Source organism: Sminthopsis crassicaudata, chromosome 2 (assembly GCF_048593235.1).
Source record: "Sminthopsis crassicaudata isolate SCR6 chromosome 2, ASM4859323v1, whole genome shotgun sequence".
Lineage (NCBI taxonomy): Eukaryota > Metazoa > Chordata > Mammalia > Dasyuromorphia > Dasyuridae > Sminthopsis > Sminthopsis crassicaudata.
In genome coordinates, this window is record NC_133618.1 from 576,388,100 (window position 1) to 576,411,556 (window position 23,457).

At 46.6% G+C, this 23,457-nt stretch overlaps 2 protein-coding genes across 5 annotated transcripts in view; both read left to right on the plus strand.

The window, feature by feature from the left end:
• The window catches only part of SLF2 (SMC5-SMC6 complex localization factor 2), a 47,048-nt gene extending 44,597 nt beyond the window's left edge, over positions 1 to 2,451 (plus strand). For both annotated transcript variants that reach the window (XM_074295337.1, XM_074295335.1), the window contains one exon: positions 211 to 2,451. In XM_074295337.1, the coding sequence (XP_074151438.1) occupies positions 211 to 246 (36 nt within the window). In that variant the 3' untranslated portion in view covers positions 247 to 2,451. The remainder of the gene's footprint in view (positions 1 to 210) is intronic.
• A 5,454-nt stretch (positions 2,452 to 7,905) lies between these two features.
• SEMA4G (semaphorin 4G) lies at positions 7,906 to 22,751 on the plus strand. 3 transcript variants are annotated; one of them, XR_012487036.1, is made up of 17 exons: positions 7,906 to 10,024; positions 12,233 to 12,413; positions 13,774 to 14,093; positions 15,183 to 15,331; positions 15,610 to 15,672; positions 16,562 to 16,660; positions 16,912 to 17,005; positions 17,220 to 17,333; positions 17,728 to 17,891; positions 17,992 to 18,161; positions 18,576 to 18,720; positions 19,040 to 19,262; positions 19,485 to 19,600; positions 19,702 to 19,862; positions 20,041 to 20,102; positions 20,284 to 21,518; positions 21,692 to 22,751. XR_012487036.1 is itself a non-coding variant. In XM_074295338.1 (16 exons), the coding sequence occupies exons 3-16, from the start codon at positions 13,970 to 13,972 to the stop codon at positions 21,120 to 21,122; spliced, it is 2,523 nt and encodes an 840-aa protein (XP_074151439.1). In that variant the 5' UTR covers positions 7,906 to 10,024; positions 12,233 to 12,413; positions 13,774 to 13,969; the 3' UTR covers positions 21,123 to 22,751. The 3 variants fall into 3 exon arrangements, 2 of the variants coding, with proteins under 2 accessions (XP_074151439.1, XP_074151440.1); XM_074295338.1 differs by having other exon boundaries at positions 20,284 to 22,751; XM_074295339.1 differs by having other exon boundaries at positions 13,905 to 14,093; positions 20,284 to 22,751.
• Positions 22,752 to 23,457: the final 706 nt, after the last annotated feature.

Genomic DNA, 23,457 nt, shown 5'->3' on the forward strand with positions numbered 1-23,457 from the left:
CTTTGTATATTATGGTGCCAAGTAAAACAAAGTGTTCGTAGCATGTACCTCCATTATTAGACTGCCACAGCTTGAATATGGACACCAATTATTCTAAAGTTGTAAGGAGGCAATATAATACACACTTATTCATCTTTATCTTCAAAGCACTTAATTTGCTTAATCTGACAAAGCTTTCCTTCTCCTCTCAACTTCCCTTTTTTTTTTTAGGGAAAGCTGCATGACTTCTGGGTACCAGATTCATAATTGAAATAGCTAAAATGTTGACCCAAGAGAAATTGAACAGGACAAGAACCTTTCCTGAAAATGTGGAAAATGGAGATTGTAGACTTATATAGAAACATTTGCATGGGGAGACAGGCAAGTAATGTGCCATTTGTATCTGGACTCTACAAGAGAATGTAAATGATGAACCTTAGATGGAGATTATCTGATCCCATTACAGGAAGTACTAAAACTAGGATATGGTTCCCACATATCTGATATCATAGTGTGTTATGTATGAATGTACTTTTTTTAAAAATCTTCATCAAATCACTGATTTATTATGTGTTATCAAGTTTCCTAAAGTCCTGAATTGAAGTGCTGAGAAATGTGGATAGATTTGCCAAGGTTTTATATATTGCTGTCCCTTTGTACACCCCCCCCCCCTGGATTGTAATCATTTATACGGTGTGTGGGTTTGAAAATAATTCACTCCACTTGAAAATCACAAACTTCTCATAATGTTTAAAACATTTGTTTGCTAGCCTTTGGTTAACATTTCTATTAATGTTTTGGTGAGCCAAAAGGCCTTTGATAGTAACAAACTATTGACACTCTTAATTTAACTAAAAGGCTTTTTTTTTTTTTTTAATCAATGTCTATTTTTGTGTATTTCCTAAAATTGAATGCCCCCTAAATATTTGCACTATATTCTGAGTGACTCTAGTAAAACAGAATAATTCAAACAAAAAATCTAGGGAAACAAGATTTTTTTTTTTTTTTTTTGCAAAGTTTTTTTTTTTTTTTAAACATTTGGTCACCACAAATGAATGCATAGGAGAAAAAGAAAAAAAAACACCTTTTTCTGTGAGAATTACCATTGAAAAATTGGGTGGTTTAATTGACTCATGTATTGACTCACATTTCTGTGCCAGTGTCTTAAGTTCAGCTTTCTTTGTAGAATGAAATTCTGCATCTTCATTCAGGAATCAAACCAATATGTTGTCTTCAGTCCCCCTCATTTTATGCGCGCATATACACACATACACTCACACTCCCTCTCTTCCCCCCCCTCTCTCTGTCATTCTTTCTCTCCCTTCCCATCCCTCCCTCCCTCTTCTCTTTGTCTTTCTCTCTTTCCCCATCTCACTCCCTAGTAAAGTCCACTGGCAAGTATCCTTTTTTTAATCTCTCTTCCTACCTCGTCAAAGTTTATTATAAAATGTCTGTTTTTAGGGGGGTAATGAAAGGATTTATTTAGATAAGGGTAAAGGCTCATTGCTGCAGGACATATGTCTAAATATAGATATCATTCTCTTTTGATATTTTATTTGTAATTTTATGTGTTCATATTTTTCTCACTGACCATTGTATAAAGTGTACAAATTGCTGAGTATAAAATGTATTTGATTTTGTGTAATTTGAGCATGTAAATAGTTTCTTATCATGTGCTTTAAAGGGACTGGATTGGATTGGTTAAGGAAGGAAAGATGGATTATTTAGATGTATATATAGTTTTAATAGCACTTTTTTACTGCAGATTAAAGCACATAAACTGCCAGACCTATGACTTTGTAACCACTTTGGTAAAATTTTATATAAAAATTTTCATAAAAATAAAAATTTTTTACTTCAACATCTGTCATGGAAGAATTGCTGCATAGGTCATTTAAAAAAAAAAAAAGAAAACAGGAAAATGAAGATAATTCTAAAATGGGCAGCTTGACTTCATTCTGTAAGTCATAATAATAGTATATTAGTATATACATAGGACTCTACTAGTGAAAGTTTTGAATCCTGTTTTAATACAAGTAGTCCTTTACTGATTCTTTGCAAAATCCATCTCAGCACACAGAGGCAAAAATTGACAGTCTCAAGAAGGCAGAAGGTAGGGCAGTACAAAAAACCAATTCAGAAATCCATCAGCTCCTGCCCCTGATGTTTGGTGACCAGAGATCCCAAAATATATGATTTTGCAAAGAATTAGAATTTGCTGAAGAGCAAGAATATAACAGTAATCTTAGAACTTTAGGCTCTGAGTTTTGTTTCTAAAGCAAATCCTCCCAAAGAAATACTAATTGTAAAGCCAGCAGCTTTTTTAATCTTTGTAAAGAAAATTTGCCCCAGTTAATGTTATTTGGCAAGATTAACCATGCCAGGAACTGTACTGTCTATTTAATTTTCTAAATAAGCTGAAGTTACTGTCCATATTGCAAACAGAAAATAAAGGTATTTATTTTTTAAAAATTGTTTTTGCTTATATGTAACTGACTTTCTAACTGATTTTTTGTTGTTGTTGTGCTTAATAGAAAATATAACTTCCTCTTGCTGAGGTCATATTAATGAATATATCTTTGTGGAAAAACTCATTTAAGATCATTGGCATTTGTATATGGCTCCTGATGGCTGAGGAGAAGCTGTTAGAAAACATAAGGTGAGAAGTTGGGATATATTAGAAAGTTTTTATTTGATGTTACCATTTCAGTTATAGGAGAGATGTTTTTGTTTGTTTGTTTGATTTTCCTGAGGCAATTGGGGTTGTGACTTGCTCAGGGTCACACAGCCAGCAAGTGTTAAGTGTCTGAAGCCAGATTTGAACTTAGGTCCTCCTGACTTCAGGGCTGGTGCACTACCTACTTCACTACCTAGCTGCCCCATAGGAAAAATGTTTTTAAGTTTGTTTTGCAGGTCAACCCCCCAGAGGTCAGGTAGAAAATGGTAACTGAATTGATATTAATTATTGATAAGAGCCGGAAGGTCAATGGCTAGCACAGTGCTTGTACATCTTTACTGCTTCCGATGGATGTTCAAATTGAATTGAAGCTTATGTCATTATAAATAATATAAATGCAGTTGATGGAGAGAACAGTCCTGACCCTTGAGGAGCTCATAGTATGATGAAGAAGAGGAGACAACAAACAAATAGTTCTGTGTGAACAAATAAAAAACAGGATTAATAGTACATACATAAATTAATAATTAAGAGGTGTTGGGGAAAAAAAAAAGGCTTTCCTTAGAAGATAAGATTTTCATTGGGATTTGAAATAATTCATGGAATTGAGGGAAAGAAGCTGATTTTCTTTTTTTTTAAGTACAAGAATCCTTAATGACAAGAAAATAACCATTTACATGTGGCTATGCCAGTGAGTCAGGAATGTTTGGGGAGTCCTCTTGGGTTTCTGGTTTTACATCTTTGAATATGGAAACATCTCAGATGGCAAATTAGATACATCTGGTAAGTGGGGTTGTTTTTATTTATCATCAGTTTTCTTTCTCATTGTGCTCTGCCTCTTCAACTTTATTTGCTCACTAGTTAAGCTGTCTAGAAGGGCATCCAGAAAGAATAAAACTTTTTTAGTAAAAAGTTTTTGCATTTCACCGTGTTTAAAATACTTTGAGTATATATACTTGATATTAAAGCTTCATTTCATTTGAGCTTCTAATGTTTAGTGGTAATGCTTCTATACCTCCCACACCTTTGTGTGTGTGTGTGTGTGCGCGTCTGTGTATTTTATGCATTCATCCTATACCTTATCCCCCAACTTTTGCTTTTAGTTATTCAGTTCTTGACCATGTTATGCCATGTGTTGGAATAATGTTTTTTTCTAGATCTTGGAAAGGTGAATTGCAAAAACAGTTTAAAATGTTATATTTGTATAACATTGTTTGTAGCATTTGCATTTTTGTCTTTTTCCATATACTTTAATCTAGTTTCTAGTAATTCCCAAGGGAAAATATCCCCGGACATTGTCACTTTTTTTTTAATCCTATCTATCCACCCACCTATCCTACGCCACTGTATGACCAAGATTATCAGTAAAAGAGACATTTTGGGGTGTAGAAGACATTGGCATTAGAATTCTAGTAGCCTTTTACTGCTTTAGTATTAGCTGTTTAACAAGAAGTTAAAAGGAAAACTATCAGCATCCACTCATTAAGAGAAGTTTCTTCACATAGTTCCAGATGTGACTACCAGAAACCTCAGTGTGCTATGAAGTAGATTATGTCCACATATATGGTGTTTTTTTTTTTTGTTGTTGTTGTTTGTTTGTTTTTTTTCTTCCCTTCTGATTGTGTAACAAAATTTAATGGTAGTTGAGTTAGGAGCTGGGGAGATCAGCCCTGAAAAATACTCTTCACACCTTTCAAGCAACTCTGACATTGGATGTGTCAGAATTTGTAGACATCTGCTACACGTTAATCAAAACACACTTCCCAAAGGCAAATTAAGGGATGGCTTAAAAGAAGGACACCATGCAACTGCAGGTTTGTTGTTAAATGAACTTACTGGTTCCAAATCTCACATATCATTTCTACTAAAATTATAATGTGTTTCAATACTGTAGCAATCAAGAATTTAGGGGCAGGCTACCCAGATAAGTGTTCAATTAAGAGAAATTGTATATTCTCTGTGATTAAAAGGAGGGCAAGAAATGGCTATTGACAGTGAGCCCCATGGAAATGAGCCTGAACTCAGATTATGGTTATGTTGCTTTGCTGACTAATGTCTCAGAGAGTTCAGAAAAAGGCAAAGAGACAAACTTGAAATTGAATTTGAACAGATTAATTAGACCTAGAAATAGAAACTCTTAAGAAGCAAAACTTGCAGAATGATAATGAAATAAGTCTGAGAATATTGTAATCAAGATTGTCTCCACAAGGAGGCATTTAAACTCAACAGTAGCAAAGGATGTTAAAACCTTGTGGTTTCCTGTTGACAACTTAAAATAAAAGTCTTTGGGAAAGTAAAAGAAAATACATCTAGAAATGGGAAGTTGTCTCATAAACCCTTGGCATCCCTTTTTCCACCCTAGAATATCACTAGGAGAGTTTCAGGGTGGGGGGATTCACATTCTCACCCTGGGAGAATAGGGGAAATGATATCAGAACAAAGTGGTTAATAGTACAAAGGAAAGTTAGACTAAGGAGATTCTGCCTTCTTTGCTTTCAAAGTGCTCTCGAAGAAGACAGAACCTAAATGAAGTGAAAAATGGCTTAAAAGTGAGAAAGCACAAGTTATTTAACACAACCTCACTTTCAAAATGTTTGATTGCTTACATAGTATTTTCAAAGCCTTTTCATGTGATCCAAGTAACTCCTGAGTTAGTGTAGTAGAAAGAGAACACCTGATTCAAATTCTGGCTCAAATAATTTATTGTATAATTTGATGTTTTACTTAATTTCCCTGAAATTTTCTGTTTGTAAAATGGAAACGGTATAAGTACAGTCACTTCCCACCTTCCAGGCTTATTGTGAGAAAAGCACTTGGACTATTTGAACTGTACTGTAGAATTGTCAGGTATTTCCCCCATTTTATAGGGGAGGGAAGAAATCCAAAGGGAGTAACCGATTCATTTGCACAATTAGGACTAAAGCTCACTCTTTCTGAATGTGACCACAGAGTATTTCCCACTATCTTTAGGCCTCAGTTTTCTACTTTTGATAGGAACTGGATGATCTGTAAAGTCCCTTCCAGGACTAATGTTCTATGATGAGTCAGAGGCTCTAATTTAAAAAAATTAAAAATAAAAATAAAAAATCCATACCTGAGCAAAGGGAGATAAATAAAAGGACAAAATAAAAGGCATTTAGGTGACACAGTGGATAGAGCACCAGCCCTGAAGACAGGAGGACTCGAGTTCAAATCTGGTCTCAGACACTTAACACTTCCTAGCTGTGTGACCCTGGGCAAGTCACTTAACACTAATTGCTTCAGCAAAAAAAAAAAAAAAAAAAAAAAAGACAAATTAAAACTCATAGTGGCAAAAGGCTCAGAATCTGCAGATTTCCATAGTGTTGTGTGGGTATGGTTGTATGGTTGTGGGTGTGTGAAAATGGAGAGATTGTAGAATTAATTCTTGGAACAGATTAATTAAACTGAGGCTCTATTATAGTATGAGAGTCAGTGCTTTTCCCTTTTTATTTTGTGGACACAGGATCGTAGAAAGCCAGGACACACCTGAATGTGACCACGACTCCCAGGGCCCCAGTTTCCCTGGACTGTGAACCCTTATAATTTTGTGACACCATCTCCCCACCACTGACTTCCCCTTTACTCTTTTCCTAGTCCCCCACTCACGAGGCTCCTGGGGGCTCTCTTGGATCTGAGCTATCCTTGGGTCCCCCAGGAAGATGTGGGAGGGGCTTGGGCCCTTCCTTCTGTGCCTCTTTATGGTCTCTTCTGCCCCCGGACCCCCACCACGAAGAGCGGCCAGAGAGCTGGATGCCACACCAAGGACAACTATCCCTTATGAAGGTGAGGGTGACCTCATCCCGTTGAGTCTTGGGGTGTAAGGGCAGGGAGGCTAGGAGAGGAGAAGCTAATCTGGGGTTCTGCCTAAGTCAGGATTCAAGCCTGAGCCTGGCTGCACCATATCAGCTGCTCATTGATTTCAACACCTATGGTTAACTTATCCTCAGTCCAAGGCTTTTTCCCCCTCTTTCTGTGTACACCTCCCAAATTTTTTATCTCCATCTTAAGGCCCTAAATCGGTGGTTTTCTTTGTCCACCGATAAGAGACAATATATTCAGAGGATTTGGTAGAGAAATAATCTGAGGAAAGTGATAGCAATCAAGAGAAGCTTTTTGGAGGAAGTTGTTTTTAATAACTTATTTCCTATCTAGTGATCAAGCTTGGTTTTGTAATCAAATACAGTAATAGGCCTTATTCTACCTTAGTAGCAAACTCAGTATAACTAGGGAAATATTCATTAGTGAATAAAGCAGATTTCCAGATTTCTCTAAATTTAAAAAAAAGAAGAAGAAAGGAAAAAGGCTGAGGTAAGAAGAGATAAAACAATTTTATTTTATTAAGCAACCATTACATTCCCAGGCATTGTATTAAGCAAGTTACAAGTATTATTTGATTCTCACAACAACCATGTGCTTTTGCTGTCATTTCCATTTTACAGTTGAGGAAAATGAGACAAGTGACTTGGCCTACAAATCAGATAGATAGTAAGTGTCTGAGGCTGGATTTGAACTCTAATATTTCTGACTCCAAGCTCATTATCAATCACTTTGGTACCTGGTAAGTGGAGAGCTGAGTTTTGTTGCCCAAACATAGAGCTTTAAGCCTGAACTCTCAACACAAGTTGCTTTTGCACAAAAAAAATGAACATGAGTCAGTTCATAATTGAGCCAGTCAGCTTAATTTGTATTCTCTTGGGGCTTAATACTTTTGATAGATCCTTCAACATCATTGTTAGAATTATTTACAATAACCACAATTTTCCTTTGGGAAATCTCCCCATTTCCTAATGCCATCAAATCTAAACTAGGTTTAAGGTAACTCATTACAGTCAAAAAAGCACTAGATTTGGAGTTAGAACTTGCAACCAAGAACAAGTCACTTCCCCTTTTTTGAATTCAGTTTCCTAATCTGTAAAATTGGTGGGGTTAGATAAATGATGTTTATGGTCTTTTAGCTGAAATCTAGAACTGGACATTATCTGACTCTTCCCCCCACTTCCTGTCCAAAATTCATTTTCACTTCCTATTTACCATGGCCCTCCAATTAATCATACCCAGTCCAGCCCGTTTTCATTTCTATTTTGCTTTTGTTCATCCAGGAGTGTCCATCTCTTTCTTTTTTAGGAATCTGCAGGTTTTGGTAAGGGTTAGATGTGTTTGTGGTTTATCCAGAGAAGTAGCATTCCCTTTATGTGTCTAGGAACAGACTTGTCATCACCTTCAGTTCTGCCTTCCCCACCCTGCAACAATACAATGCTGAGATATGTGGGGTAATTACACATTTTTATTACCAAGGAGGATTGTGGGGGTGGTATATTGGGAAATGGTTTTTTCAAGGCATAATTAAGTTATTAAATAGGAGAATTTTTTTTTTTAAGTAAGTCTTACCAGGGGAATGGGAAGTTTTCAAGTCCTTTTTCTTACCAAAGGCTGGTAGGCTTAGATCTACAGATGAACTCATGAACCTGGAAAAGAGAAAACATCGGGAATGTGATCTTAAAAGTATTTTATTCCTTGCCCCAGGAAATTGAACTCACTTGAGAAAAATTGCAAGAGAGGCAGATTTAGCCTGGAAGAATTACTTAGCAATCAGAGCCAATCAAAAAGTGGACTGCCTTGGTGTCTATTGCCCCTTCGTTAGACCTTCAAAGGTTGGGTGTGTCTGAGCAGCTTTTTTTGGAGGACAGATTCTCCAGGGAGGAGATATTTCTGGTTTTGTGAAAATTAGGACTAGTTAGTGCACAAAGTAACGAGGCCGGGGAAAGGGGTGGAGTCTAGAGGTTCAATAACTAATGAAAATAGTTTAAGAAGTAGAAGAGGGGAAATTATGATATTTCTAATTCAATCCCCTCTTTCATTCACTGATGCAGAAATTGGGTGAATTGCTTAAGATTTCCCTGGTGGGAAGATCGAGAAACGGGATGCCAAACTCCAGGCCCTCAGATTGCAAAACCTTGTCAGTAGTTACACTGCATCTGAGCCAATTTTAGTAGCTGTTGTTCATTCTTCTAAAGGACCATGACATCATAGGGAAGTGACATGACATGTAAGTGAACTGCATTTAAGTGAGAGAGAACTCTGCAAGGTCGCCCCCCGCCGGCGATACAGATCTGGAGATCCCTAGATCAGAAGATGGCCCTGGGACCTTGCCCTTTTTAAGCTGCAGTCTTCAACTGGTTTCAGTTTGAGATAACCATCTCAGAAGGAAGATAAGAAATGAGGCAAAGAATGGCCTTTTACCTGTTGGAAAAGAAAATCGATTTGCGAGGGGAAGATGTTCGGGGTTTCTGGCCCACCACGAAACAATTTGGTGTTTACATTCATGGGGAGCCAACTGGGTACCAAGTGGGACTTGGCCGGGAGTCTTTATTGACCAGTCAGTAAACCAGAGTAATTTGGGTTTAAAGTGTGGTCCTTAAGAAATCTAGCCCCTGAACCCCAAAAGATCTGAAGTTTTCAGCATCAAAATATACATTCTTTGGGTGGAGCAAACGCAGGAAGGGAAAGGAGAGAAAAATTGGAGAGAAGTCTGTTCCCCGTAGGCGGGTGAGAAAGAAAAAACCTGTTTACAAGAACCCAGGACCCAGGAGTCCTATAACTGGGCGAGGGTGTATCCGCAAGGAGCCTTTAGATTCCCTTCCGTATTGGATGCAGACCAGAACCGATCGGGGTTAGGCTGCCACCGCGTGCCTCCGTTTCTCCAATACGACCAAAGATGTAAGTCAAAGTGCAGGAGGCAGCGCGGGCCACCAGGGGGCGCAGCTCCGATGCGGAGGTTCCGATGAACAATAGTGCGAGGTCCCTGGAGATATCGGAGAGAAAAGAACCACTGCGGCTCGTGCCTATGCCCCAGGAGCAAACCATCGAGAAAGCCACGGAAGGTGTCTTCCTGGCGGGCACTAATGAACGCAGGTCGCACCCCCTAGATCGGACAACCAGTGGTTAAGAGACGTGCTAGGGCCGAACCCTGTGCCCGGGCGGGCAGGATTCAAGCCTGTCTGGTCCGGTGGCCCGGCTCGGCCCGGAGCCGGCGTTGGAGCAAGCCGGGCTCCCTCGGAGGCCTACCCGCCCCCTATTTAACGCGATAGGAGCCTGGAGCGGCCTGCCGGAGGGGGGCGTGGCCCGAGCTGCGGCGGTGACCCCGGGGTCAAGAGTGCTTGGTGAGGCAGGCGGGGCATCTCGCCGAACGGAGGTAGCGGGCTCTTTCCCAGCCCCATCCTGCCCTCCCCCCGGCTCCGCCCCAGTGCCGAGCCTGTCACGCCCCTGCCCCGCCCCCTCCGGGCCGGGGCTGTGCTGCTGGAGCCGTAGTGTCCGTGTAGCTATGGACCCGGATTTAGGACCAGAAAGGTGTGTATGAGAAGGGAGGTGGAGGATGAGGGGCGGGGGTGTCGACCTTCCCTCCTACGGCCTCCGGGTTTGGGTCTGGCGACAGGGTCGGGCCTTGGCCAGGTTGGGCCCCATCGGCCGGAGCCGAGGCCGCAGGTGCGCGGACCAGAGTGGGCCGGGACCTGCGGTGGGAGGCGGGAGCAGAGCGGGGCCGCAGCAGGTGCAGGCTTAGAGAAGCCGGAGTCCGCACCCTTGCCCGCCCGCCGCGGCGCGGAGCAGCCCCTAGGAACGGAAGGGTGTAGGGGGCTTGCGAGGTTGCTGCCTCTGCGTGGTGTGGGAACCGGGGGCTCGGTGGGCAAGGTAGGGTACTTCTCAAGATCTGGGTTAAGTCCAGGGCCGGGAGGACAGGAGGAGGAAACGGCTTCAAACTGCAACGGCAGGGATTGAGGTCATCTGGGAGCCCCAAGTGGGCCGTGAGGGACCAACTCCACGTGGGGGGGCGTCTTCGCCGAGGCCGGGAGGAAGGGACGGGCTGCTGACCCGCTTCTGTCCGGGGTCACGGACGGGATGCCGCTGAGATGCCCGGTTTATTAAGGAAGGTCATGCTTGGGGGAGGGGAGGGGAGGGGAGGGGTCCAGGCCCCAGACTTGTAAGGCCACCTGCAGCTGGATACAGCGGGTGGGGGGAGGGGAAGACCCTGGCAGAACCGTAAGGGGCTGTGCTTCCAGAACCCCTGCAGGGAAGTCCCTGTGACTGGCCCATCCCTGCAGGCACTTGCGAGGTAGAGGTTCCTCCTCACACCGAATTCCAAGAATCTTTTTTAGTAAAGGATCGTCCTGGAGGCTCTGGTGACTTTGGGTCCCAGACCAGAAGCTCTGCCTGGGGAAAGAAGCAGAGCCCTTTAATACTAGCTCTACTCTCATCCCTTCCCAAGTATTCCCAATTTATTCCCATCCCCTTTCCCCTCCTCACTAGCCCCTTCTAACCCGACTGCGTGTCTGGGTATTGACACCATCTGAACACGAGTTCATGCTTGCGTGTGCATATTCATGCATGTACAGAGACTGCTTGCATTTATACGTACTTGTGTAAGCATGTGTCTGTGTATGTCACGTATGTGTCCGGTCCAAAGCTGCTCATGTCCAATGGTACTGGGCTAACTGTACACCCTCCTTCAGCAAACAACCACACCTCCCCAGGTCTTCACCCGTCCCAACCTTTGCCCTTTAATTAAACTCCATTGGTCCCCACACACATGGTATGATCTGCTTCCCCACTTCCCTCCCCCATCCCAACTCCCCAAGGCTGTTCCTGCAGCTTCTCCCCCTCCTCCAGGGCATGCTGGTTAATGTTTACTGGAGCAAAGGACCCAAGCCCATGGGATTGGCTGTGTGGTGATCTTCCTGTTGGCTGGGGTTCCAGGCATTATCCCCCTCTGTTTATTTCTCCTTCTAACCCCTTTGTTTATCCTCTGCCTCCAATTCTTCCCAACCCTCCATCCAAGAGGACTGGAGGGCCTAATGCTATGCTTTGTATAGAGGCAGGTTAGGTGGTGCAGTGAGCAGAATGCTTTGGCTTGGACTCTGGAAGACCCCAGTTCAAGTGTGTCCTCAAACACTAGCTGGGTGACCCCCGTGCAGGTCACTTAACCTTTGCCTCAGTTTCCCAAACTATAAAATTGGGATGATAATAGTATCATGAGCTTATGCTCAGAGGTGCCCACCCCAATGCCTCTGGAGGGGGGGAGAGGAGACAATAAGAAATATCACTGGGGGGCAGCTAGGTGGCGCAGTGGATAGAGCACCAGCCCTGAATTCAGGAGGACCCGAGTTCAAATCAGCTCTCAGACACTTAACACTTCCTAGCTGTGTGACCCTGAGCAAGTCACTTAAAAAACATATCATTGGAGAGTACTGGCCTCCTTTCCCCTAGGGGTTCCATGTGGATCAGAGTCCAGCTGGCTCCCTACGAGGAATTTTAGGCCCCAACCAGTAGTATGCCCTTAATTTAGGCTCCCTGTGCAGACCTTGGTGTGCATGGGCATACATATATGGAAATAATCAATACATGGCTAGACACATGAAATTCAGCTAGGGACTGTTACAGAGAGGAAAGGCTACTGTATCCCCGGTACCACAGTTACTTTTCTATGGGACCCTGGTCAAATCACTAAGTTTCTCCAACCTTCAATTTCTTGAAATAATGGTGCTTGAATTATGTCCCTCACAGGAGGAGGAAAGGACTTTGAGTAAAGCTCCTCCGGACCCCACCTTGACTTCTGTCTCCATTTGCTCAGGCTGGAGGGGACTGTGTCCTCATCTCTCTCTGTTCAAGTCTTCCCCTGGCTTCATGGCCCATCTCAGGTGTTACCGTCTCCATGTCACCTTCTCTGAATCCCCCCATCCCCCAGGTAGGACTTCTCCTTTGCACCTATCTTTCTTTTATCTTGTTGCTTGTTGTGCATGTATCTTTACTCCATTAGATTGCAAGTTTCTTGAGAGCAGATTCTGAGTCTCATCTCATCTCTTTTTATTTCCATTGTATTAGATACCAGAGTGCCTTGCACAGAGTGGGTGTCTAATATGAATGAATGAATAGTGATAACGAACATTTTCTGGGGTTTTGGTCTGTGGAGGAAACCATACAGGTCCTGTTTTTGGAAGGCAAACAACCTAAGACGGGGGAGGGGTAGTAAAGATAAAAGAAAACATGTATGTAATAAAGCATCAAGTGATCAGTGCCAGGAGAAAGCTTAGTAGACTATTATGGAGGTTCATAGGGAAGAAAGTCACTTCTCTCTGAAGATCAGGGAAGACTTTTTGGAACTACATATCTGCAGATTTACAGGGATGCATACTTTGTATGAACACATGCAGATGGGTGTGGGGCAACACATCCAGTGTGAATAGGCACACAAAATTCTCTGACCATAACAGGTGATTAATAAATGGTGTTGAATGAATGAATGAAGGGGTAAATATGGCTCAGAGTCCCTGGCCAGGTAATCAAAAACCTTGGATTTGAGTTGCAATTGTGTTGTTATGTATCTTCGGACAAGGTACTTCTCTCTAGAAGCTCCTAAGTTCAAATCTTGTCTCAGACACTAGCCGAATAACCCTAGGCAAATCACTTAGGATTGTTTGCCTCAGTTTCCTCATCTGTAAAATGAGTTGGAGAAGAAAATGACAGTAAAGTATCTTTGCCAAGAAAACCCCAAATGGGGTCAAGAAGAGTCAGGCATGACTGCAAATGATTGATTCTCTTTAGGCCTCAGTTTTCTACTTTTGATAGGAACTGGATGATCTGTAAAGTCCCTTCCAGGACTAATGTTCTATGATGAGTCAGAGGCTCTAATTTAAAAAAATTAAAAATAAAAATAAAAAATCCATACCTGAGCAAAGGGAGATAAATAAAAGGACAAAATAAAAGGCATTTAGGTGACACAGTGGATAGAGCACCAGCCCTGAAGACAGGAGGACTCGAGTTCAAATCTGGTCTCAGACACTTAACACTTCCTAGCTGTGTGACCCTGGGCAAGTCACTTAACACTAATTGCTTCAGCAAAAAAAAAAAAAGACAAATTAAAACTCATAGTGGCAAAAGGCTCAGAGTCTGCAGATTTCCATAGTGTTGTGTGGGTATGGTTGTATGGTTGTGGGTGTGTGAAAATGGAGAGATTGTAGAATTAATTCTTGGAACAGATTAATTAAACTGAGGCTCTATTATAGTATGAGAGTCAGTGCTTTTCCCTTTTTATTTTGTGGACACAGGATCGTAGAAAGCCAGGACACACCTGAATGTGACCACGACTCCCAGGGCCCCAGTTTCCCTGGACTGTGAACCCTTATAATTTTGTGACACCATCTCCCCACCACTGACTTCCCCTTTACTCTTTTCCTAGTCCCCCACTCACGAGGCTCCTGGGGGCTCTCTTGGATCTGAGCTATCCTTGGGTCCCCCAGGAAGATGTGGGAGGGGCTTGGGCCCTTCCTTCTGTGCCTCTTTATGGTCTCTTCTGCCCCCGGACCCCCACCACGAAGAGCGGCCAGAGAGCTGGATGCCACACCAAGGACAACTATCCCTTATGAAGGTGAGGGTGACCTCATCCCGTTGAGTCTTGGGGTGTAAGGGCAGGGAGGCTAGGAGAGGAGAAGCTAATCTGGGGTTCTGCCTAAGTCAGGATTCAAGCCTGAGCCTGGCTGCACCATATCAGCTGCTCATTGATTTCAACACCTATGGTTAACTTATCCTCAGTCCAAGGCTTTTTCCCCCTCTTTCTGTGTACACCTCCCAAATTTTTTATCTCCATCTTAAGGCCCTAAATCGGTGGTTTTCTTTGTCCATGGACTAAATCATCTGATATGATTGATTCTAATAACTGTGCCATCTACATATTGGATATGGATGCCCCAGTCTAGTATCTGTTCCTTCTCTTGTGCTTGTCAGCCACACAATTCAGTCCATAAGAATGGGACTTCTAGAGTTCATTTGCAAGGGATAAAGGGACATATCCGGGCAAGTCCATTAGAATAGTACACAAAATCTCTCAGTACAAAGCTGGTGAAAGTCTGAGTTTTCTAACCTTATTCTTAGTTCTAGTTTCTCAGGCTTGGCTCAACCTTCAAGATTTCTAGTCTAGGAGCATGTCTCTTGATGCTAGAGGCCCCAAGTCTTTGGTCTCATCCAGGACCTTTCCACACCCATATGGGATTCATCTACTTGGCTTTTCTGGGCCAAGTTTATTCACTAGTTGTCAACTTAGGTTCACCCAGTAATTGCTAACAGCCACAAGACCCCTGATCTCCTGGCTCTCAGTCACTTGCTGACCCCTTTATTCTTAGTAATACCCACACTGACATCCAATCAGTAGGTCTCTTGAGTGCATGATGTTTAGAGTAATAGGATTTTTTTACCCATATTCTTACCTAATCACTGGTTAACCTTTCTGTCCTTCTAGTAAAATTAAGACAAGGAAATACAAATAGATTAAAAGTGTTCCCTGTTACATGAAAGAAAAGGTAGCATTAATTCAATATAACATTATGGAAAGAGACAAAAATAAGTCTCCATTATAGGAGCAAAGAGCATAGAATCAGGTAAATGTGGAGGTTACACTGTTTGAGGGTTGGAAGGGAACTGATCCTAGAGGACCAATACCCATTCTCCACATCTTCCCCAGAGCTTTCTGAGGCCCGACGCTTTGGGGGTAATGCCCACAATTATTCTACACTGCTGCTGGAGGAGGCATCCAAGAGATTGCTTGTAGGAGCTCGGGGGGCCTTGTTCTCTCTTAATGCCCAAGACATTGGAGATGGAACCCACCGTGAGGTTAGCCCCCTGTACCCTTTATATCCCAGATGCATGTACAATTTAACATTATTTAACATACTCCCTTCTTCAGCCTCCCCCTGCCCCATCTCAGTCTGTCCTGCAGACCTCTGTGTACCTTAGGTCTTCAAATATAACTTAGATCCATGACCACCCTACCTAAAATTTCCTATGGGAATCCATAAGCTTCCCTGTCCCTAGCACACTCACCACTCTCCCCCCCACCATTCCCCACAGTAGTCTAAAGCCCAAGAAGCATCTTCCCTTCTCTCCCACAGATCCGATGGGAAGCATCCCCAGAGACTCAGAGTGAATGTGTCCGGAAGGGAAGAAATAACCAGGTAGGTAAGACTTCCCCATCCCTTCCCCCCACCCCTCACTACAGCCTCCAAATGCCACATCCCATTGAGTGAATGGAGAGGCGAGAGAGTGGAGGCAGGTACCCCCATTAGAAGTTTTACATGCTAGCCTGGGGTGGGGGAGGGGGTGACATCCCTGAGATGGCTTGACAGGACCCAGGCTGATTAGATCTGGGACTAAAGAATAGTCAGGTTCAGAGGCATGATGAGTTTGGGTAAGGGGAGGACAGTAGTTGTATTGACAAAGATGGAGGAGGAGCGAGTTAGAAGGAGGGATGATGAGTTTTAGACCCATTGATTTTGAGGTGACATGGAGACAGGTGGAGGGAATATTTAACAAATGCATGAAATTGTGAGTCTGGAACTTGGGGTAGCGGTCAAGACTAGAGCCTAGAGCCCTGGGAGTCAGCAGTGAAGAAGGGTTCTTGATGTCAGCCAGTGTCGGGTACAGTCCCTCAGGGAGGAGGAGTCCTGGGAGGAGGGCAGCAGGCAGGGAGAGTGGGAGCTTGCCTGGGCAGAGGAGGAGAGCGGCCCAGGAGACCACAGGCTTTATGGGCTCTTCTGTATCCGAGCTGCCTTGGGCAGGGTACCCCCACCCGAGAGCTTTAACTCTGTAAAATAAAATATGGAAGGTTTCAAAGGAAGCCAAGTGCGCTGAAATGCAGTTAGCAAAGAGTTAGAAAGATGGCTCAGAGGCAGAAGGATTAGGAAAGTGAAGTATCCAGAAACCCCGGGCACAGCAAGGGACGAGTAGAGTGAAGACTCTCCAAGCAGACCCAGATGGCAGGAGGCGTTCTGGATGGGGGCCTCCAGCCTGGCCAGGGACTCATGCCCCTTCCCACCTTTGTCCCTCTAACCTGACCCCCTCTAGACTGAGTGCTTCAACCATGTCCGGTTCCTGCAGCGTCTGAATGCGACGCATCTCTATGCCTGTGGGACTCATGCATTCCAGCCACTCTGTGCTGCCATCGTAAGGCTGACCTGACCTTTCACCCGCCCCCCCCCCCAGCCCAGGGCAGCGTTTAGCCTGGCCCAGTGCCTCCTCAGTGCTGTCCCGTTCACCGGCCTCTGGTTTCTCACCCTTGGAGAGTCCTCGGGGTCATTGAGCTCCCTGCTTCCCCTCCACGAGGCTCCAAGCATCACTCCCCAGGGATGGTAGCCTTGCCACGGTTCTGCTCCCAGGCTCCCCCTCCCCATTCTGAGCTGTTTGTCTTTCTCCAGGATTCTGAAGCCTTCACTTTACCTCCTAGCTTTGAGGAGGGGAAGGAGAAGTGTCCCTATGACCCAGCCAGGGGCTACACAGGGCTGATCGTTGGTGGGTGCTGTGTGTGTGTGTGTGAAGTGCTGCCACAGTGTGATGCTATGTGCTGCCCACATGTCAGATGCTCCCACATTCCTCGCACGTCTCTCTTCCACCGGGGGGGCGTGTGACATGTTCTGCCCGTGTCCAGCAGCTCCCTCCTTGTGTATGTGACGCCCCCCGCGGAGCCGGCCGCTCTGACCCTGTGCTCAATGTCTCCCGATCCTAGACGGCGGCCTCTACACTGCCACGAGGTACGAGTTCCGCAGCATCCCTGACATTCGTCGGAGCCGCCACCCCCGCTCCCTGCGCACCGAGGAGTCCCCCCTGCACTGGCTCAATGGTAAGGGCAGCAACGGCGTCTGGAGGGGCTCACTGGCTTGGAAGGATGAGGGCTGGCTGGCGCTTCCAAGAGGAGCCAAGCCCGGGGCTGAGCCCAGGGACAAAAAGGTGGGGGTGGGGACCGAAGGTGGATTTCCATTGCTTATACTTCCTTTTATTTAAAAATATGATCTGTTTTAGGCCCAGCTGGGCCCTTTTCCTCACCTCCCATTTCAGCCCCCAGATAAACAGTGTTCTAGATAATGTACCTTCCATTGATTTGGAGAAATTCCTAGAGATGGGGAAATGAAAGCTCTGGGGAGAAGTCCGTAGAATAATAATGGAGATCAGGGAACCATGGGGGGGGTCTCCGGTCGGAGGAGGATGCAGTCCTTCCGAGGCCTCTGCCTTTCTAGACGCAGAGTTTGTATTTTCCGTCCTCATCCGGGAAAGCGAGGCCAGCACCGTGGGGGATGACGACAAAGTCTATTATTTCTTCACGGAGAGAGCCACGGAAGAAGGGAGTGGCTTCTCCCAGAGCCGGGGGCACCGGGTAGCCCGAGTAGCCCGAGTCTGCAAGGTGAGCTAGGCCAAGGCAGCTCAGGCCGGGGCTGGGGCACTTTGGGCGATGGTCTCCCCAGACCCTGTGATGGCTGAGCCCACCCCTTCTGTGGCTGTAGGGGGACCTAGGGGGGAAGAAAATCCTACAGAAGAAATGGACGTCTTTCCTGAAGGCCCGGCTGGCTTGTCACATCCCCCTGTATGAGACCCTGCGCAGCGTCTGTAGCCTGGATGGGGGTTCCTGGGCCCACACGCGCTTCTATGCAGCCTTTAGCCTGGCTGCTCAGTGGTCAGTACTGGAGGAGAACCCCAGTGGGGGCTGGGGAAGCATTTGAGGGAAGCCCAGGGATTGGTTCAGATACTCTCTCACCTGAGAGAGCCACCGGTATCTGGAGACCGGAGGTCTCCAGGGCCAGATTTCTGAGCATTTCTAGCCCTCCCAATCTGAGGAGGAGCACTTCAGGGGGCGAATTGGCCGCAGAGGAGGAATTTCAGGCATGTTGACCTCAGCAATGGCTGAGACAGTGGGGGTGGCTCAGCTGACTGTTCAGTAGTAGCCAATCAGCCACAAAGTCTAAGGGCAGAGAGGCGGGACCTCCCCTTCTCTCCCCCCCCCCCAGTTTCTGTCCTAGATCTCTGAAAGCCAAGGAGAGGGCAATCTAATTCTTGGATCTGAATCGTCCCCCCTCCCCCCACCTCCCAGGAGGACCCTAGAGGCCTCAGCCATCTGCCGTTACGACCTGTCTGATGTCCAGGCCTCCTTCTCTGGGCCCTACATGGAATACCAGGATGGTTCACGGCGCTGGGGTCGATACGATGGGATGGTGCCGGAGCCCCGACCAGGCTCGGTGAGGAGGTGGCGGGGGCCCTTCTTTTACTTGGCCCTCTGTTTTCTCATCCAGCAGATCTGGGGTGGGGGTAGGGAAGGCTCAGTCTGTTCTTCTCCTGGCTGGGCCCTTAGAAATGTCAGTGTGGATGAAAGAAGCTATGGATGAAGTCAGAGGACCTGAGTTCAACTTCCAGCTCTATTGACTCTCTGTGAACTTAGGCCGGAAATTCCCTTTCTCTTGGCCTGTTTCTTCATCTGGAAGGTGGTCCTGGGAAGGCTCCCCCTAGGGGTCCAACCCAAGAAAGGGCAGCTGCTTCACACAGACTCTGTCCCCCCAGTGCATCACAGATGGCCTCAGAAGGCGGGGCTACAACTCCTCTCAAGACCTCCCCTCCCCTGTCCTGGACTTCGTGAAGTTGCACCCCCTCATGGCTCGGGGTGTAGGGCCAGCTCGGGGGCGGCCCCTGCTGCTGAAGCGGAACATTCGCTACACTCGGCTTGTGGGGACCCCTGTCACTGTGCCAGCTGGTCCAACCTACGATGTGCTCTTCCTGGGGACAGGTGTGGCCCCGGGAGTGACAGTCTTCTCCTGATCCCACCAGCACCCATTCCTCAAGTCACCCATACCACCTCCTAACCACGGGACATCACCCAGCTGTACTGCCCATCCCCACTCCCAGACCTTAATCTTGATCCTGCTGAATATTGGGCCCTTGGGCATAGGGTGAGGGGGAGTCATTCTGGGGGGGCCTTGACTTTGCTCCTGCTTTCAACTCCTTTCAGCTGATGGCTGGATCCACAAAGTTGTGGTCTTGGGCCTTGGTATGCACATTATTGAGGAAGTCCAGGTGTACATGGAGCCCCAGCCTGTGGAGAACCTGGTCATCTCCCTTGCCCAGGTACTCCCCATACCTAACTGATCTCTTTCCGTTGGCTCTCGGTATTCATTGTGTGGGACATGAGAAATTGTTACTAACTACCCCCCTCCTTCTGGCCCCAGCACAGCCTGTACGTGGGGGCCCCTACTGGGGTGGTCCAGCTGCCACTGTCCCACTGCTCCCGGTATAGCTCCTGTTATGATTGTATCCTGGCCCGGGACCCCTACTGTGGCTGGGATCCTAGTGTCCGGGTCTGCCAGGAAGCTACCATGGTACCCAACAGGTACTGGGGCTGCTAAGGGTGGAGTAAATCATTTGGATTTCTGGGGGGAGGGAGGAAGAGGGAGAGCACCTGAATTTCATGCCCAGAAGGTATAGATCTGGGTTTTTGGTTTCTCTTACTGGACAAACAGAATCTGAACACTGCTCCTGCTCATGCTTTCTGCCCTGTTTTATCTCAGGACGGCTCTGATACAGGACATGGAGAGAGGTAATCGTGGCTGTGAGGGCAGCGAGAATACAGGTAACTGGCCAGCACCCAGTCAGTGTGTGGGCATGGGTATGGCTTCACCTTCTCTCATGGCAGCAGAAATAGGAACCTCTCCTTTCTCTGTCTCTTAGGGGGAGGGTGAAAGTTCCTGGCTGCGGGCCTTTCCCAGTCCCCTGCCCCAACAATCAGGCTTTTATCTCCTTCCTGCCTCCAGAAGCATATTTGCCAGCCAGGAACCGGTCAGTGCTGAGGGGGGATGATGTGCTCCTACCTTGTGACCAGCCCTCCAATCTGGCCCGGGCCTCATGGCTACTCAACGGGAGTCGGCTGCTGATAGACGGGAGGGATGGCTACCGTGTGGGTGTAGATGGCTTATTGGTGATGGACACCCGGCCAGAACACAGTGGTCACTACAGCTGCTATGCGGAAGAGAATGGGCTTCGCAGCCTGCTGGCCTCCTATGGCCTCACAGTACAGCAAGCCCTCCCAGCCCCAGCCCTAGCCCCAGGCCTGGCTCCTCCAGCCCATGGTGCCCACCTGACCCCAGATGTTCGTCTCCTTTATGTGTTGACCATTGCAGCCCTGGGTGGCCTCTGCCTCGTTCTGGCCTCCATGCTCCTCTATGTTGCCTGTGTGCGAGGCAGTGGACGCCGACGCAAGTATTCCCTGGCCAGAGGTACTGGCCGGGCAGGGGGCTCTGCTGTCCAATTGCAGACGGTCTCCGGTCAGTGCCCTGGGGAGGAGGATGAAGGGGAAGAGGGGACAGATGGGGCAGGAGGACCTGAGGGTGGCGGCCTCCGAATAATTCCTGGGGAGGGAACCCCAGCACCGCCTCCTCCCCCACCCCCTCCGCCCCCTACTGAGCTCTCCAATGGACTAGCTGCACTGCCTAGCCGTCTGAGGAGGATGAATGGTAACAGTTATGTATTGCTGCAGCAGAATGAGGACCGGCCACCTACTCTACCTTGCTCCTTCACAGAGGAGCTCAGCCGGATTCTGGAGAAACGGAAGCACACACAGCTGGTGGAGAGGCTGGATGAGAGCTCCGTCTAACCCACCCACCACCCAGTTCCTGTTTACCCTGGTCTCTACCCCTGGCCTCCTGGCCTGGGTCCTTCCTTTCCCTCTCCCCAATCCCTACCGGCCTTCCAGCTCCTAACTTGCCCTCTCCAGCCTCCAGAGCTGACTTCTAGACTGACACCCTCCGTTCAAGCAGGTCCTTTAGCCGTTAGCCTTCTAGGCCTTAGTCCTACTCAACTCCTACTACAGGGGTTCAGGTCATCATTGCTCTGTACCACATAGCAAAACATCTACCCATGTCCCATTTGAGACCACCCTCCAAAATGACTGAATGGGGCCATCAGTCAGGGGTCTAGGCCCCTAGGCTTTTAGCCATCCCTCAACCACCCTTTGCAGAACCTGTGACCTCAAAGAGTGAGCTACAGAGAGGTAGGTCTGCTTGTGAAGCACCATCCCCAATTCCTAAACAAAGGGGTGGGAGGTAGCTGGAAGTCTTCCACTTCTTCCCCAAAGCTGCGAAGAAATGTGGGGGCAGTAGGCATGTAAACAGGGTCTGTTGCCCAGTGATTGCGCTGCTTCAGAGCGCCCCTGTCTCTTTCCAGCATTGTGGCTGCATGGTGGGCTGCAGGCAGAGGGCAGCTGCAACAGAGCCTCCATGTTTGCTATCTGCTTCCCACCTCCTGCCTCGGTGCTGAGTTCTAATGGTGACTGGAGAAGTCTGAGACCCTGCTCCCAACACTGCCCAATAACCCTTTTCTATGCTGGATAGAAGGTCTGGCAGTACAACTACCTGAGCAGCGTGTGTGCTTGTGTGTAAAGAAGTATGCCTGGTGTGCATGTGTGTCTGCCAGGTGATGCAAACCTTCCCCACCTTCTCCTATAGGCACACTTGGGTATTTCTTTAGTCCAGGAGCACATGCTGAGCTCAGTCCCATCCAGTTCTTCGATCCTGGCTCAGGGCCTTGTCTCCAAGTCCGGCACTGAGAGGAAGCAGCACGTAGCTCTGTGCACACCTCACATACCTGCTCACACTTATACATGCTCATAAACAAGGTCATACATGCACACCCTGAGCCCCCCAGGCTCTGCCAAGAATGAGATGGTGGCTGCACTGTCCCTCCCTTCATTGCCTGGGGTTCCCAATCTGTTTCTGACATGTCTGGTCCATGGACATTTCATGGGAGTGACTCCCCCCAAGACCATCTCCCTACCACTCCCACTGAAACTATGCAAAGGGCAGGTAGTAGGCAGGCTGGGAGGTGGGATTCCTTGGTCCTGCCTCTGTCCTACTTCACTGTGGTGCTGTAGGGGTCCTTGGGTCAGTGAAGGTGAGACCCCAGAATGAGATGGGACAATCAAAAACCCCTAATTGGGGTTGTTAACCCCTTTGGGCCAGGACAATGACTGTTATTGATGCTGGGAGAGAACCCAGGACTACCATGTTTTTACTGCCCTTCAAACAGCACTATGAACCCTTCCCTTCCTTCAGCCAAATGTATTTATTATGAGAACCATGGAAGGGCTCTATTTTATTACTAGCTCCTGGGGGAGGGCAGAGTAGGGCAGAGGGCAGATAGCTGAAGGGTCAGCTGAGGAGGGGGGTGGAACTTAGGCTCATCTCCCCACTTCCTTCCTGTTGGTCAGTAAATAATGTCCTCTAAACTTCGTGGTCCTTGTCCAGTTCATACAATGGAACTCCTCAGCCTAGTGGGAAATAAAACAAATGTCCTGCTGCAAGAATCTACTCTCAGAGCACAGCAGCGTTTACCAGGTTCTCAGTGATCTCCATACAGTTATTTAGATTCTGGCCGGTGGTGCCACAAAGTCACACTATTAGCTTCCATGGAGGGGCTAAGGCAGAGAAACTTGGCATCAAGGAACAAGAAGTCCCTCAGGAGAAACGTTTAACAACCTCCTGGGTTCCATCTGTGCCCAGTTCACATAATGGTCAGCCCAACTTAATGTGTTCTAGGCCTGCAGTTGCAAAGGTGCTGAACTTAATACTGAATACCTACAGAAACTTTCAGTTTCTAATCTTCACAGGAGGTCCTGGGGTGGGAGCAAAACTGAACAAGTAAAGGTTCAAAAAAATCCAGATCCAAATTTCTGATTACCTTCCTTAGGGTAGCGGAAAAGATTATAGAACTACACAATTCATATCAATTCATAGAATTTATCACTAAATGGAATCTTGAAATTTTTCTTTTCATATATATATATATATATATATATATATACATATACACACACACACACACACTTGCACATACACCATATATATACACACATGAATGTCCTAGATACTTTGAAAAAATGCTAAAATGATGGAAAGACAGAAATGCTGTACCTGCCTTAAAGGAGCTCACCT

Coding starts and splice junctions, on each gene's coding strand:
- SEMA4G (XM_074295338.1), top strand. CDS start 13,970: ATGTGGGAGGGGCTTGGGCCCTTCCTTCTGTGCCTCTTTATGGTCTCT. Junction 19,601..19,701: donor TGGTCATCTCCCTTGCCCAG/GTACTCCCCATA, acceptor TTCTGGCCCCAG/CACAGCCTGTACGTGGGGGC. Junction 20,103..20,283: donor TGAGGGCAGCGAGAATACAG/GTAACTGGCCAG, acceptor TCCTGCCTCCAG/AAGCATATTTGCCAGCCAGG.